This window comes from Carassius gibelio, chromosome B1 (assembly GCF_023724105.1).
Source record: "Carassius gibelio isolate Cgi1373 ecotype wild population from Czech Republic chromosome B1, carGib1.2-hapl.c, whole genome shotgun sequence".
Lineage (NCBI taxonomy): Eukaryota > Metazoa > Chordata > Actinopteri > Cypriniformes > Cyprinidae > Carassius > Carassius gibelio.
This window is the reverse complement of record NC_068396.1, coordinates 26,783,903-26,800,446: the sequence shown is the minus strand read 5'-3', so window position 1 is coordinate 26,800,446 and position 16,544 is coordinate 26,783,903. Positions and strand designations below refer to the sequence as shown.

General features: G+C 39.0%; 1 protein-coding gene across 1 annotated transcript; it reads left to right on the top strand.

The window, feature by feature from the left end:
• The first annotated feature begins 500 nt into the window (after window positions 1-500).
• LOC127949251 (spermine oxidase) lies at window positions 501-14,855 on the top strand. The gene is made up of 7 exons (XM_052546300.1): window positions 501-654; window positions 3,815-4,049; window positions 4,150-4,376; window positions 4,721-4,894; window positions 8,553-9,252; window positions 12,647-12,807; window positions 14,319-14,855. The coding sequence occupies exons 2-7, from the start codon at window positions 3,842-3,844 to the stop codon at window positions 14,469-14,471; spliced, it is 1,623 nt and encodes a 540-aa protein (XP_052402260.1). The 5' UTR covers window positions 501-654; window positions 3,815-3,841; the 3' UTR covers window positions 14,472-14,855.
• The last annotated feature ends 1,689 nt before the right edge of the window (window positions 14,856-16,544 follow it).

Below are 16,544 nucleotides of genomic sequence, written 5' to 3'. Positions count from 1 at the left end.
AGGTATAAGTTTAACTTAGAGTTATGAATATCAATATTTTTGTTATTTTATTATTTTTTGTTATTAGCTTCACAAAAATACTCAAATTAACAAACCAAAACAGTAGTTACCTATTAATTTGAATTGTATTTATTTTTCCTGAATAAAGATAGTCTTGTCATTAATTAATGTACATGAACTAATCTGTTAAGCAATGCCATGGATGCAGGTTAATATGCAGCTTATCCTATTGCTATAACGACTTGAAAGTATTTGTGCAGCTTGTGTAGACACTTTGAAATATTGATTGATACATTCGTTCAACCAACCATGCATTTATTTGTTTGCTTAAGGATAGGCTTTCGCCGTAATCTAAAAAGACTGAACAAAACGAGCTCTACTCTCTCATTACCAGTCTATAAGAGGGTGGGCTTTGCGTTTACTTCAAACGCCCCATGTCAAACAGTGAGTCACGCAAGGACTCGCTCGAGCGCCGGTTTCGTGGCGGTACGTCACGTCACGGTTCCTCATATTTATTCAGCGAGGAGGCAGCGGCATCGTCTAAACTGGCTGCTTCTGGTTTCAAGACACATAAACACAAAGCGAGACGCTGCCTTCGAATATACAAAGAACAGTGGATCGCTCTCCGCTTTACGCTGAAGACGACAAAGTCAGGTAAAAGCCATGCTACATAGATGGATATCAAAAGATGATTTGTGTGTGTTTTCACTGCTACAGTACTGCGCGTTTCTAATGATGTAGGCTGTTAACGGAGATACGGTCATTCCAAACAAAATCGTATACAAAACTGACTCATTCTGATCAGTGTTCTCATATCGGACAGAAGATGTTTCTCCGTCTTTTTCGTTTTTTTTTTTTTTTTTAACCCCGTTATTTTTCTCGAAAGGACAGTGTTACAATTCAGTTTTCATTAAGGTTTATCTAATAATGCGCTGACACATAAATTACGACTTAAATGTCCAGTTATCTAAAAAAGGGTTACAGAAAATAGGTTATGGTCGATTTCATGAAAAGGATATTTGGTAAATATTCTAGGTTGAGGTTTATTTCTTATCACTCGCCCGTGACAGTGTAACGTTAGTTACGTGGCAGCGCTGATTCCACTGAACGCACTTTGTGCTGCTACTTTATCAGCAACCAAACTTCGCTTATCTTTACTCAAATGACCCAGTGCTTCTTGCTTTTATGCACACAGTCCCTTTTGTTTGGATTTTGAAATGAGCGTAACAGCAATAGGCTAATATAGATTAATTTGTATAGATCAAATCCTTTCCTGTAGCTACAAGATTGTATCCCACCAGGAAATATATTTCTCTGCCAGCTTCGTGAAGGTTATCTTCTGCAAATATTCAGTGCCTGACCGGTTTTTTTTTTTTTTTTTGACTGTAGGTGTTAAATATGGGACTGTATAATCGTTTCAAGTCTGCTTTTAAAAAGAGAGTATGCTGATGGGAAGGGATGAGGGGAAAACTACACAGCGCTCATACATCCTTTTTCCTACAATGTGAGATTGGGGGGTGGGGGGGTAATTCCTCGATGTAGGTTGTGAAGAGTGTATGCATCCCAAAAACCCACCCTTAATCTGTGTCAAGTGAGGTGCCGGGACCTTGTGTTGTTATTATCCTCCTACAAGGATAACACCCTTAAAATCCATTGATAAAAAAAAAAAAAATATATATATATATATATATATATATATATATATATATATATATATATATATATATATATATATATATATTTGAGCCACAGTGATGTCAGAGTAGTGTGATTTGAGGTTGCTCAAATAGGAGAATTTCAAAATATATGAGTTCTCTTTTTATGTTAAGCAATGTCTCTGGATAAGCAGTCTAGGGTCATTTTGTGTTAGTTTTGCCCGATTTGCTGTTGTTTTGAAAACTTTCTTGTGTTCTACGTTGGTCGCCAACCCTAGTACCCTGTTGGTAGAAAAGGGGCAAAACATCCTCAACATTAAACCTAATGAACCTAAGAAAAAAAAAAAAGGTTTAAAAGACAGCCTTATATGAGTCATCTAATGTAAAATCCATGGACTGGAACAATTTAAACCATGTCTTATCTTATTTTCCGTTATGGCTTCATCCTAACTTCACAAGATATGACCTTCTGCTTCTGCCTTGAAACCAGATGTACCACAAGGCAAGGACCTTTCATGCATACAATGTTTCGTACACAAACTCTCTCAACCATAACTACTGTGTTGAAAAAAGGAAAATGTCTGTAGTTATGTTTTATTTGGTACAGCTGTTTGTAATGCCTTCAGCAACTTCTGATGTGTTTCACGATGTAGAGAGCACTAGTTATATCAGAGATGTGGGTCTGTTAAACACTGTACATATGGAGTTAGAACCAGTAGTTGCAGTTGAGTTTATCCATGCCTTTCCATTTCAGGACCTCATCAAATAACCTCTCCACCTCACTGTAGAGCGTCCTTCTATAGGAGTTTCTGGTTGTGAGTCATCGATAAACTGCTTCTCTCAGTTCAACAGGAGGTCAATGAAGATCAGCAACACATATTCACAAGCCTAGTTACTGTAGATATTTCTATGCTTCATGCTTCCAGCAGTTCATTGTAACAAAATATTATGTGTTTACCTAATCCTTATTACATACATATTACTTCACGTTATAGGATAAGGTTTCATGTTTTGCTATTTTGCCCTGACACTGGTTGTTTTTGCATGGTGAATCAATTATCTTTGGAAAATGATGTTCAGTAAATTAATCAACAAATTTAACAAACCATCTAAAGTTTTTAGTTCAGCCATATTTGAAATCTGCTGATGTGGCTTAAGTCATTTGAAGTCACATGCTCAGAATTCTCAAGAAGGAAACGACCCATTCTTAACAGATACAATGCAGCCACCAAGCAAGCTCCTTCTAGTGTTCATAATAAACTTTCTGATTGTCACTGTGCATCAGAGAAGCCACAGGCAGCCCTTCCTGTCCTCTCCACAGTCTGATAACAAACTGTGTTAATGAATTTGGCCTGGGCAAACTCCCAACAGGATCTTTTTGTGATTTGTACTGAGAGCATAGTAGCCACAACCTAATTCATTTAAATCATATTCATTCACAGATGTCGATCTCTTCCTCATTGAATGTGTGTGGCTATTCCTACGGGGTACAATAACAATGTTGACAGATACAGAGTGTGTGCGTAAAGAAGAGAACATTGTTCTTTCACTTTGATGAAAGGAAAAAAATCAGTTTAGTTTACCATGATAACATCCTGTATCCATAACAATATTCGCCTTTTATGAGGTCTTTCCAACATCAGGTGCATGTTTTCCTAGTGGCTGTCACACACATAAGCTGGTGTGTTTATGTGAAGACCTTGCCTGAAAAGGCTCAATGGAAATGTGAAGAGCACATTAATTTCCTTGTGGTCATCTCAGTATGATTATCTCCATTATGTTGTTGCAAGTGTGTTGCCCTGTTCCATGCTGATTCTCATTTGAAGACTTTACCCATCTAAAGACACAAATTCACACTTCCGGCCTTTTTGCTTTCTTTTTCTTCTTGTTCAACACTGCAGTGTTGATATACACACTCTCAACATGAGGTTGCAGATAAGAAACCTTATTTTTATATTGGTGTTATTTAAGGTTATGGCTTGAAAAGGGACTGTGTTGCAGTCATTCCTACAACCACGTGGTGAAAGATGTAAAGTATAAAATGTTCTGTATCTTTGATGTGTTCTTTTCCTCCTTTCGGTGAATAATCTCTGTTATTTGTCTTGCTGGAGGGCTTGGTGTTTACTCTAATAGCTTCTTCCCATCTCACCTCTCCCCAGATTCCCTAGAAGAAGAGTTTGGACGGCATGCAAAGTTGTGAAATATCTTCAGACAGCACTGATGATCCTCTTAGTAGTGCCTTACACAGACATCGACAACCCCGAATAGTAGTAATTGGCGCGGGCTTGGCCGGCCTTGCCACCACCAAAACCCTTTTGGAGAACGGCTTCACCAATGTTACGGTGCTAGAGGCCTCAGACCGTATTGGAGGCAGAGTGCAAAGCATTCAGCACGGTAAGACAATGGTCTCCTCATGATAGCATCCTTTTTATTACTTCATCCTTAACCTTCAAAAAATGTGCCCTTTCAAGGTGCTATCTCACTTTCTCTACAGGTAAAACAACTTTGGAACTTGGAGCAACCTGGATCCATGGGGCAAATGGGAACCCCATCTACCACCTGGCTGAGGACAATGGGCTGCTGGAGCACACTACAGAGGAGGAGAGGAGTGTGGGCCGCATTAGCCTCTATGCCAAGAATGGTGTGGCCCACTACCAGACCAACAACGGCAAGCGGATCCCAAAGGATTTGGTGGAGGAGTTCAGTGACCTGTACAATGAGGTGATGGAAGAAAGCTGAGTTTCTGGTTTTATGCAAGAGCCTTTTGGTATAGCCTACATTCTACTGAAACTGCAAAATGTTGTGACTCATATGAAGAAGTATTTTTTATTTTATTTTTTTTGTCAGAGAAAGCATTTTTCACTTCAAGCTCACAGATGCCAGAGTAAAAGTAATCTATTTTGTGGTTGTTACCTCATCCTGTGCTGCTGTTCTCAGAGTGAGCCTTTGTCCCTCTAACTCAGTAACTAACACAATTAAACTCTTGTTTGTGGTAAGGATAGCTTCATGATCTGATGACTCTACAATTTCTCTTTTAACAGCGTTAAACAACCTCCTTTGTGCAGGTGTACGAGCTGACTCAGGAGTTCTTCCAGAATGGAAAGCCTGTGGGAGCCGAGAGTCAAAACAGTGTTGGGATCTTCACACGAGATGTGGTGCGCAAGAAGATCATGCTAGATCCCTATGACTCAGAAGGCACCAAGAAACTCAAGTTATCTATGCTACAACAGTACCTCAAGGTGGGCAGGGCACCTTTCAAAATAAAATCATGGTTTCTTTAGTCACAGAATAGTTAAAAATCAGGATATATCTCTGTAGACCTGATTTTGAAATCATAGGTGTAGCATCATGTTTGTCATCTCCGTAACAAGCCACAACCGGAAATAGCTGAGTTCCTGTCATGAGCAGATTTACTGCAACTCTATGACAACATCAAACATGTGTCCTCACCTTTGTAAGACAACAGTGACGTCAAGCTCACTGCCTTCCCACTTTGTTGCAACTGAGTTTCTGTTGCAAAATACAAAACTGAAGACTTCCGCCCACAGAGCTGTGGATTAAAAACATAGCACTGTTTTAATAATTTCTCACACTTTGACCTAGACTCACAATGGGCTTGTATTTACAATTCAGGAATAATTAAACCTCTTTGTAAACATCACACAGTACTGTTTGTCACTCAGGCTATTCTCAGAAATTCTGATGGTAATAAAATCTCTGGATTACTGAGGTAAAAGTAGGACAGACGTTGAATTTCAACCTTCCTGTATTGCTAGAGATTATGGGAGGAAGGGTCGAACCAGCACTCAGCTGGCTATATGTCTGCTCGACTGCCTGTGTTTGTTTACAGCAGTATAGTTTGGAACTGTAAACTTAGAGTAAATGTGGTGTTTAGCAGAGTTCATGCATTTACTATGTGAACACAACAGTAAATGCAAATGCATATGCTTCTGCAAGGCTATTCACGAACGGTCACTTTATCAGAGTCAGTCAAGGTTGCCAGGGTTGCCGCCCAATTACTCAAAACTAGCAAAAAACTATCCCAATCGCGTTCCAGGGGGTAAAATCATGGGTGGCACTTGGGAGGAGCTAGAAGGTGCTCCAGCACCCCCAAGAAAAACCAAAGCACCCCCATAAAAAATTAAATACAATAAAAACATTTGACTCATTACACATACATAACTTCTTTGGTTAATGTCGTGACCTCAGTTCCCTGAGAGATGGGAACTTGACATGGCATCAGAAGCTGACGCTTTGGGGCCTCTCTTCCTTCCTAAACCTTGAAATCTTGTTGCACAATGCCAGTAAAGTTGCAACTCTCACTGGTCAATCCCAGCCAAGACAGCAAATAGAGGTGGAGCCCCGCTGCTACATAATGCGCTGTCTTGGCGGCAAGACCATGAGCCTGGATTTACTGGTTCCCACACTCCATCTTCATATGAAGTTTCCACCATTCAGGGTTGGGTTGCCATATCGAGCCACCCACGTGTAATAGCAGGTAACGCCTAAGCAGAATCAGCCATGGAGAAGCTGTTAATATCTCCAATAGTTTTGGGAAACCAAGGCCTGTTCGGCCAGTACAGAGCCATTAACAACACTGACACCCTCTCCTTTCTGATCTTGTGCAGCACCTGTGACAAAATCTTCAACAGGGAAAAAGTATACAGGCGGGCCTTCGGCCACAGCATCGTGAGTGTGTCCCTGCCCAGGGGAGAGCGTGATGGATAGAAGAACAGAGGGCAGTACACGTTCACCTCTGTCACAAATAAATCCACCTCTGCATTTCTGAACCTTTCCCAGATCAGTCTTACTGTCCTGTGGTTCAGTCTCCATTATTCATGAGGTATCACGTCGATCTATAGCATATCCATGCCGCTGTTCAGGCAGCAAGGGCTATGCCCTGCCCGAATGGAAAGCAGATGGTGATTGGCGCACAGTTAAAGGTATGTTTCCTGTTCGTAAAGGGCTTTCAAGTGTACCCCGCCCTGGCAGTTTATGTACGTAACCTATGACATCTTGTCTGTGTAAATCAACACGTGATGCCCCAGACTTGTGTGAGGAATCTCCGAAGAGCCAGAAAGACCTCTCTCAGTTTGAGGCGATTTATGTGCCACTTTTTCTCCAGTAGACCAATGCTTGTACCCTGTCACAGTGAGCTCCCCAGCCTGTTGTCAGTGCGTCCGTCGTGACCACTTTCCACTGCGTGACCAGACCCAGCTGGGCACCACACTGGTACAGGTTGGGGTTCTGCCACGGTTTCAGCATTACAAGCACCTGCAACGACCACAACGCGGGTATGGCTCGTTTTCCAAGCTCTTCTCTGAACTGTGTTTTCAGCCATCTCTGGAGGGGGTGCATATAAAGCAGACCGAGGTGGTGCGGCCGCCCTCATTAGTGATACGTGGCTCATCTCATAACCCGCGGACCCACGGGTAACCTGTGGGTTGGGCAAAGAAATCGTCAAAGAAATTGAGTGCTGTATCCAAGCATGTTAACAGAAAGTTGAGTGGAATGAAAAAGTGTGGAAGAAAAAGATGCACAACCAACCCAGAGAATCGCAGCCTTATGAGGATTGTCAAGTAAACTGGATTCAAGAATTTTAGAGAACTTCACAAGGAATGGACTGAGGCTGGGGTCAAGGCATCAAGAGCCACCAAACACAGAAGTGTCAAGGAATTTGGCTACAGTTGTCATATTCCTCTTGTTAAGCCACTCCTGTACCACAGACAACATCAGAGGCATCTTACCTGGGCTAAAGAGAATGAGAATTGGACTGTTGCCATTGGTCCAAAGTCCTTTTTTCATATTATAGAAATTCATTTGGATTTAATTTGGAAACCAAGGTCCTAGAGTCTGGAGGAAGGGTGGAGAAGCTCATAGCCCAAGTTGCTTGAAGTCCAGTGTAAAGTTTCCACAGTTTTTGATGATTTGGGGTGCAATGTCATCTGCCTGTGTTTTTTCATTGTGTTTTTTGAAAACCAAATCCCTGCAACCATTTACCAAGACGTTTTGGAGCACTTCATGATTCCTTCTGCTGACCAGCTTTTTAAAGATGCTAATTTCATTTTCCAGCAGGATTTGGCTCCTACCCACACTGCCAAAAGCACCAAAAGTTGGTTAAATGATCATGATGTTGGTGTGCTTGACTGGCCAGCAAACTCACCAGACCTGAACCCCACAGAGAATCTATGGGCTATTGTCAAGAGGAAAATGAGAAACAAGAGACCAAAAAATGCAGATGAGCTGAAGGCCACTGTCAAAGAATCCTGGGCTTCCATACCACCTCAGTAGTGCCACAAACTGATCACCTCCATGCCAGGCTGAATTGAGGTAGTAATTAAAAGCAAAAGGAGCCCCTACCAAGTACTGAGTACATGTACAGTAAATTAACATACCTTCCAAAGGCCAAAACCGGGGTGGTCTGCACCAAAACTGAAGCGCGTAGCCGTCCTCTATAAAATTCTTCAACCATTCCGAAATGCCCGGAATGGACCGCCATGCGTTTGCAAAATGGCATAACAGACGGAGCGCTTGGCCTCTGTATTCTGTGAAATGCAATAACAACCTGTTTTGGTCATATTAACTATTAGTTGCCCAGATTGCCCTGTCATTGATTTAGCACTCTCCCAGCACTCGCGTAAAAAAATTATCTGGCGCTGCCCCTGGGTAAAATATGCAATTTGTGCATATTGCACATTTAAAACATTATGGTGGTCGCTTAAACCTGCAGACTTGAAAGACAACCCATGGCAACTGTATTATAGTAACACAATTACTACTTGGCAACACTGGACTCAGTAGACTTCAGTTTTAATGCCAATAAGCACCTTAACATCAATATTCTGGTAGGTTTACGCATAACTTCTTATTTTCTTAACATCTTTGTTTGTGCCTCAGGTGGAGAGCTGTGAAAGCAGTTCCCCCAGCATGGATGAAGTGTCTCTAAGTGAGTTTGGTGAGTGGACCGAAATTCCCGGCGCTCACCATGTCATTCCCGCTGGTTTCATTAAAGTCATTGACATCCTGGCTCAGGACATCCCAAGTCGTGTCCTCCACCTCAGCAAGCCTGTCCGCCGTATCCACTGGAACTGCAGCTCCCATGATACAGATGAAATTGTTGACCAGGCTGACCATAACCAGGACCAACGACCCAGCCCTTCTCCGGTCTGTGTGGAGTGTGAAGATGGCGAGTGTCTGCTGGCAGACCATGTGATCATAACGGCCTCTCTTGGGGTGCTGAAGAAAGCTCACGAGACTCTCTTCTCCCCAGGACTGCCACTAGATAAGGCACAGGCCATCCAGAAACTGGGCATTAGTACTACCGACAAGATCTTTCTGGAGTTTGCAGAGCCTTTCTGGAGCTCCGAGTGCAACAGCATTCAGTTTGTGTGGGAGGACGAGGCACAACTGGAGAGCCAGGCATACCCAGAAGAGCTGTGGTACAGAAAGATCTGCAGCTTTGATGTGCTGTATCCGCCCGAACGCTATGGCCACATGCTGAGTGGGTGGATCTGTGGAGAAGAGGCCCTTCTAATGGAAAAGTGTGACGACGAGACTGTAGCGGAGATATGCACCGAACTACTGCGTCAGTTTACAGGTGAGCACATGCGCCAAGAGTAACACTGTATCCTGTTTGAACTGCTGTATTATAAGGGTATAAAAAAACTAGGGCCGGGACTCGATTAAAAAAATTGATCTAATTAATTAGAGGCTTTGTAATTAATTAATCGAAATTAATCGCATTTTAATCGCATATAAATATTAGCCGAGAACAGTGAGAAGTAATTTTTTTCACATGGATTTATAGTATACCATTGAATAATGACTGAATACATAAGCTTAAGCGACAAAATATTGTTTATTTTTGTTCAACCAAGTCTAGCAGACCAGTGCAATTTTTGCCATGAAGTGTAGCAATAGCATATTTAGAAACAGTTTAGAAATAGTACATTTCAGAAATTCAGGAAGCTTATATGTGCTGGAACCTTCTGTAAAGTGTTTTTTTTTAAGTAAAACACAATACTGTCAATTACATTCAGAACATTGGAAACCCTGACTATTAGAAAACATCTCTCTGTTGCTTCAGAGGCCATAACATACTAAGTCCAACTCTCAATAACCTTGGCCAAAACAATAAAGAGTTCAACATAAACTGTTGCACCAACAAAATAATACATAGTTCAACATAAAATGTAAAGTCCACGCTAGCTGCTATATGTTTTGCGTTGAGGTGATACTTGAGGCTCGATGTGCTGCTGCGGTGATATGCCAACGCTAGTTGGTGCTTCAGTATATTCGGTCCGCCGAAACACATCCAGTGAGAAACGTTCCGCGGTGCAAAAATAAGTAATTAAAAATGCAAGAATTATTTTTTTCTGTAATTAATTAATCTCAATTAACACGTTAAAGTCCCGGCCCTAAAAAAAACAAAAAATTACACCTCTCTTATTTCTCAGTAGTACTGTATGTCTTTGAACTGGAGTTAATTTCCCACAGCCACTAATACTTCAGAGTGTTGTCAGTTTTTGGTGTTTGTCATTAGCAGAAAGAGCGGTGTTTATGCCTCATCGGCATAATGATTTTAGCTTCTCAGTACCATTCCCTGATTCATATAATCCCCCATTTTGACCCTCTTAGGCCCTGCCCTTAGGCATCTTAATTCCAAGTGTAAACAGGGCCTTAGAGAGCTGCATTTAAATATCAATCAAGGTAGATAATTTCCAGCTGACAGAAGATTTGTGTAGGGTTCAGGAATTAAATGCAATCAAGTTTGTCAGCCAAACAAAATGGAGTTAGTTTTGTCACATACATATTTAAGTTGTTATATTAAAGGGTTAGTTCCCACAAAAATGAAAAATAGGCTCTCTTTTACTCACCCTGAGGCATAATAAGTGTAAATGACTTTTCTTCTTTTAGTTGAATCCAGTCAGAGTAATATTAAAAATCATCAACTCTGTCATTTCAGTCAGCAGGTGTTGCATTGCTTCAGTCCAAAAACCTGAAATAAAAATCACCCTTACATAAAAAAGTCTCACATGGCTCTGGGGTTGAACAAAGGCCTTCTGTAGCGAATCGATGCATTTTTGTAAGAAAAATGTCCATATTCACTGGATAATCACTTGAATTTAGCTCGCGCTCACAGTTGTAAATGGAAGCAGTTCCAGGGGAATTACGTATGAGGTCAGCTTTGCGCATGCTCAGAAGTGACCCACACGGAAACACAGAAGAGAGATAAAAAGTAAACAATGGTCACTAATTAGAAGTACAAAACAAGGATTTGTAAAGAAGAATGTCTAAAGATTTTGATATAAGCCAAGAGGAGGCTGGTTTTCCTTCTTTTGATCCTTTATAGAAACGTTGGTTTTTCACGAGACTCCCCTTATGAAACAAAAATATATTGCAGTATATTGGAAAATATCATGTAATATATTAGGCATATATTCTTTTATATATTTATTTTTTTCAATATATTGCAATATATTGAAAGTGGCAATCATTTGTATATTTTGCAATATATTATATAATATATGTTTCATTAATATATTATTACATGTATTCAAATATATAATATATTAGGAAATAAAAAGGGAAAATAATATATTACAATATATGACAATATATTTTAAGAAATATATTGGTAAATATATTTTCCTTTTGTATGGGTCACCAGCGCATGTGCAATACTGTCATGTCAATATGTCATGCTCCCGGAACTGTTGGCACAAGCTAGATTAAAGTGATTATTAATGAATATGGATACTTTTCTTACAAAAATGCATCGATTGGATCGAAGGCCTTTGTTCAACCACGAGTATGCATTTATTTGTCATTTTAACTGTTTGAAATCATTTCTGCTCGTTCTAAATCAGATACAGATAAAGTACCACAGTAAAGATTACATTTATATGAATGCATTAGTGAAAGCGATTGTGTGAAATGAATTCTACCTGGCAGGGACTTTCTACTAGTGAAGCTGTGGGATCTAGTTATTAGGAAATATATGCTTGAACTTTTCAGTTTCTTAGCTATTTTATTGAGAAATCACAAAACAGTGTTTATACATTTCCACGCTGAATTATTCTGTCACAATCTGCAAGTGATGTACACGCTACTGTCTGTAGTCTATGTGTGTGTGTTACAGTGCAGCAGCACATTAGATTAGAACGGCGATTACCTTACCTGTACAATAAGCTGTTTAAAATGTGCATTCTCCCGTTGAATTTCGAGCATCCAGTAATTAAATCACTCTTCTCCTGGAGCCTTTCAGAGTATGCATTTATTTGTCATTTTAACTGTTTGAAAACAGAGCGTAAATGTGTAAGTCCTTCAAAGATTTCTTATCCTGTTGCACCCTCTATTGGACCAGCAACTAGTCGACGTCAAACTTAAAGCATCATGGCAGACCATTGAGTTTGACTAGTCAATTAGTCAGTGCTATCCCTAGTATGTACCTGTTAAATAAGGGAAGAACAAGGACCTCTGAGCAGGTCAGGCCTCTAGTTTAAACGTATCGACATCCACTCTAAAGTTTCCATGGTTGTGTGAAAGATTTTACTCTAAACAACTCTGGTTCCTCTTCCACTGTAACCCTTCCATGACAGAACACAAGTCTGATATAAAGGTCAATGTGCACATTCTGTGTAGTTGATGTCAACAGACTGGCATGCCTCTTAACTAGGTCAGTCTGTTTTAATCCAGATCCACAGCAGGTTCCCCTCCCATCTGCCCCAGTCCTATATAGAGTAATCAGTGTGCTGAAATTGGATTTGGTCACACCTTACCACTGATAATTAAAAGGTACCCTAATTTCTGTCATTATTTGACAGTAGACTTAAGATTAACTTCCCTTGTCCAACACGTGTCCACTTAACACACATCACCAAAACAAACATAAATTAGCAGAAAAAAACAAAACTTCAAATAACACTTAAAAAAGAAGGATTTGTGTGTTCTTGTGTATGATTTGTTTTCAAGTTTGATGTTTCTAACAGGGAACCAGAATATTCCAAAACCAAGGCGCATCATGCGCTCCTCATGGGGCAGTAATCCCTATATCCGGGGTTCTTACTCCTTCACTCGAGTGGGCTCCAGCGGCAGAGATGTGGAGAAGCTAGCTGAGCCCCTGCCTCATATCAAGAACACTAAGGCTCCAGTAAGTTGAAATTTCCACTGAGTTGTATAAATTATTAAAGCGAAATTTGCTAAATAATTGGAATTTGCACTTTGCATAATTTAGGTAACAGAATTTATACAGTATGTTTTTGGAAAAACAAAGTATATTTTGAGTATCGCCGCTCTTTAGTTGCATTTTCATGTAGTGGGCAAATAAGTGAATAGTGGGCAAATTATGATTTTTGTTTTCCATGAACTTATCTTCCAATTAAACTTATACTTGTTTCTGATTATTTTAATCAAAGACCTTTGAATCCTTTTTAGGATCCCATGACTGCTCTAAAGTCAGGCAGGAGGCTTGCTTGCACAATTTCTTTTTTAAATGTGTCATGTTGAGCTGTGCAGCACTTTGAGACTGAAATTTGAGTCAGATGAGAAGGTTGAGTTGTATAAGGGCCAAACAAACACACATACACACACACAAACATGCTCTGGCCAATTACGGGTCTGAAAGGAACAGTCTGAACCCTTAGAGCACACTGCACAAAAAGAACAAGAGGCTTGAGACTGTTAAATCACTTTTCTATAGCAGAAAGATAGAGACTCTTGCTTAAAATAGCTTACTGGGCCCCAGAGCATCCCTTACGAAAAATAAGTTTAAGTGTGCTATTATTAGTATAATTCTTTTAAACAAAAAAATAGGAAAGTACACCTTCAGTCTATATTGTATGTACTCCTCAGAATTATTCTTAAAATGGCATTTAAGTATACTTGACTTATATGGAAAAAGTCTAAATTTATTTGAGCTATAGCCTACTTGTGCTCCGAGATTGTTTTCATTGTTATATGGTAGGTGGCACTATTACACATCATCTGTAACGAGTTTCCAAAACACGGAAACATTGAAGAAAAAAACAACAGGTGCTTTCACAAGTAATCTAACATGATCATCAGACCGTTTTTTTTTTTTTAAAGCATAAAGCTAGACTAAGATGTTTTTTTGTTTACAAGCAGATGCTCTTTCTTCAAAGCCTGTTCTTTCTTTTGATGTTTTGTATATTCAGATATTCATAACTAAATATATACACATTCTTAAATGGGGACACAGTAGTGTATACTTAAAGTATGATGTAAAGTTTACAGATCTTACGAGTATAATTGTAGTATAACGCTACTTAACTGCTAGTTTACTGAGACTATACTTCAAAGCGTACTAAAAATGCTACAAGTATCTAATTAGTAAACTATCAGTATACCTATAAGTTCACTTTTAGTATAATTGCTGTACAAACTAAAACAGAGGTAAACTAGTTGTCTACTCAAAGTTTACATAAAAGTATACTTTTATATACTAGACAAAGGAGTTTTGAAATAGATAATATTGTAAGTATACTACTAGAACAATGATATTTGTATACTTACTACATAAAGTATACTTAAAAACATACTTGAACTTAAGTATACTTAATAAAATAAACTTAAAGTATACTTCTTTTTGTTAAGAGATATATTTTGTCAAGCTAACTGTCTTTTCTTTTCTTCTACCCAAAGCCTCTACAGGTGTTGTTTGCCGGGGAGGCCACCCATAGAAAATACTATTCTACTACCCATGGTGCTTTGTTGTCAGGGCAGAGGGAGGCAAACCGCTTGATTGAGCTGTACCAGTACTCCTTCGGTGCCGAAACCACAGAACCTAACATTTAAAATAAACCACAACTAAAAAATACAAGAACCACTTACTAGTGACAAAAAAAATTGTATTATATGCTATCTGTTTTTCAAATGATGCAATTATGTATGAAAACATGGTAGGGGCATTAAACTAATAACAACAAATCCTCTTTATACTGTACTTAGATTAGCACTCTGTAGATATTACTTGAGATGTACTGTACAAGGCCTTTGTGGCCCTATCTCTGGTCCTTATCATTTTTTTCTTATTATTTTTAATCCCTGTTAATATGTTTCTATAATTTAACAATATTTGTAAGTGCCTTCTGTATTTAATGTTGTATCTAAAAATTAAACATGAAACCAACAACAAAAAATACTTGATATGAATAAAGTGTATGTTAATGTGAAGAAAAATGTGTTTTCTTTCTTTCCAATTCTGTTTCTGCATAATGGTCAAATGTGTTTTTTATTTTCATAATTTTTTTTATTCTTCTCTGACAAAAGTACATGTCTTTGAAATACACTGATAGATTAACTAACTTGCCAGGCTTCCAAGATTGAAGCATTTTTTTTTTATAAAGTGCTTTTCAGTGGATGGTCTTACAATTACAGATTTGATTTATTTATTGTTTTGGCTCTGTATGATAAAATTACAGACTCTTGGGTCTCTGCAATTCTGAATGACCACAAGAGGGCAATATTTACCTTGAAGAGTAAGATTTATAAAACTTAACTGACACAATACAAGACAGACAAATAAATATATATAAACATCTTCCTGGTTCAAAGACCTCATATTAAACTGCACAAAATATAATAAAAAGGCCAAAGGTGAAAACTGGAGGGAAAGACGTTAAAAAACAAATAAATAACTAACATACTATTTTGAAATAACTATCTTGGTTTCATGTTACATTAAATGTGTGCCAATCCAGAGCCAAGATATTATTATTATTAGCTAGTTAGTAGAAATTTTTTTTGGCAATATATTTTTTTAAATGGTATATGCTTATAAGTAATTTCAGTCTCCTGTCTGCTATTTGAGTTCCATATGAGTCATGAGCTGTGTTCGAAATCGCTCACTCATTCACTAATCCCTATATAGTGCACGACAGTTGAGTTCACTATATCAGAAAGGAGTGAACAAATAAGTGAATGGATTCGGACGGTGACGTATACACTGCACGTGACTAAAATAAAATAAACACATTAACACACAGGGGCTCTGGACTGAGGAAAACCAGTACTGATTACCAGGGCCCCAAAGGAAGAGAGGGCCCTTGAAAAGTGTGGTATATATTTTTCCTAAGGGGGGTGGAGGGGATGGGTAATTAGGACTGCCTATGCATAGGGCCCGGGATCTTGTGCAGCGCCCCTGTTAACACGTTCATAATGTTATGTACTTATTATTTTTAATATCTGGACACTCGATCAAGCAGCGTATTGAGCTCAGGTACGATGGTTGTAGAGCGTCCTCAGGCCACCGTTAATTTTACATCAGAATGAATACGCGATTAACGAACATTTAAATTATCCACCAAATTATCATTTTTGTTAGTTAACAGTGATGCCACCTCAGTAAATTAGTAAAATATTAAACGGAGTTATTGCCTACATAACATATTTTAATATAAATAATGTATGAAAAAATGTTAAAACAGAAATAATAAAGATGTACACGGCATCTCTTATTCAAAACTTGCTTGCTCCCGCTCTCGCTTGTGCTCGCCAGTTCACCGGATTTGGATTGTGTGAAATAGTACTTCAGCGAGTGTACATCGGTTGTACACTCTAAATCAAATTGAATTGTGAGTAAAAAGTATTGGACGAATGTAGGGAATGAAGTTGTTGACTCAGAATTCGGACAGCACTACAAAATGGCTGACACCCGATATAGTGCACTAGTGGATAGGGAGCAGTTTCGGACACAACTCTGGACTTCTGGTTATGGCGTTCCGTAATGCAACCAGTGATTCTGAGCTTTATGTATTGACTGCCATCTTCTGGCCAGGAAGAAAATTACTAGACATGGCTTGTTTAATTATTTGCTAGTTAGCATGTGTTCCATTTAGGGCTGTAGCTATCAAATATTTTACTAATCGA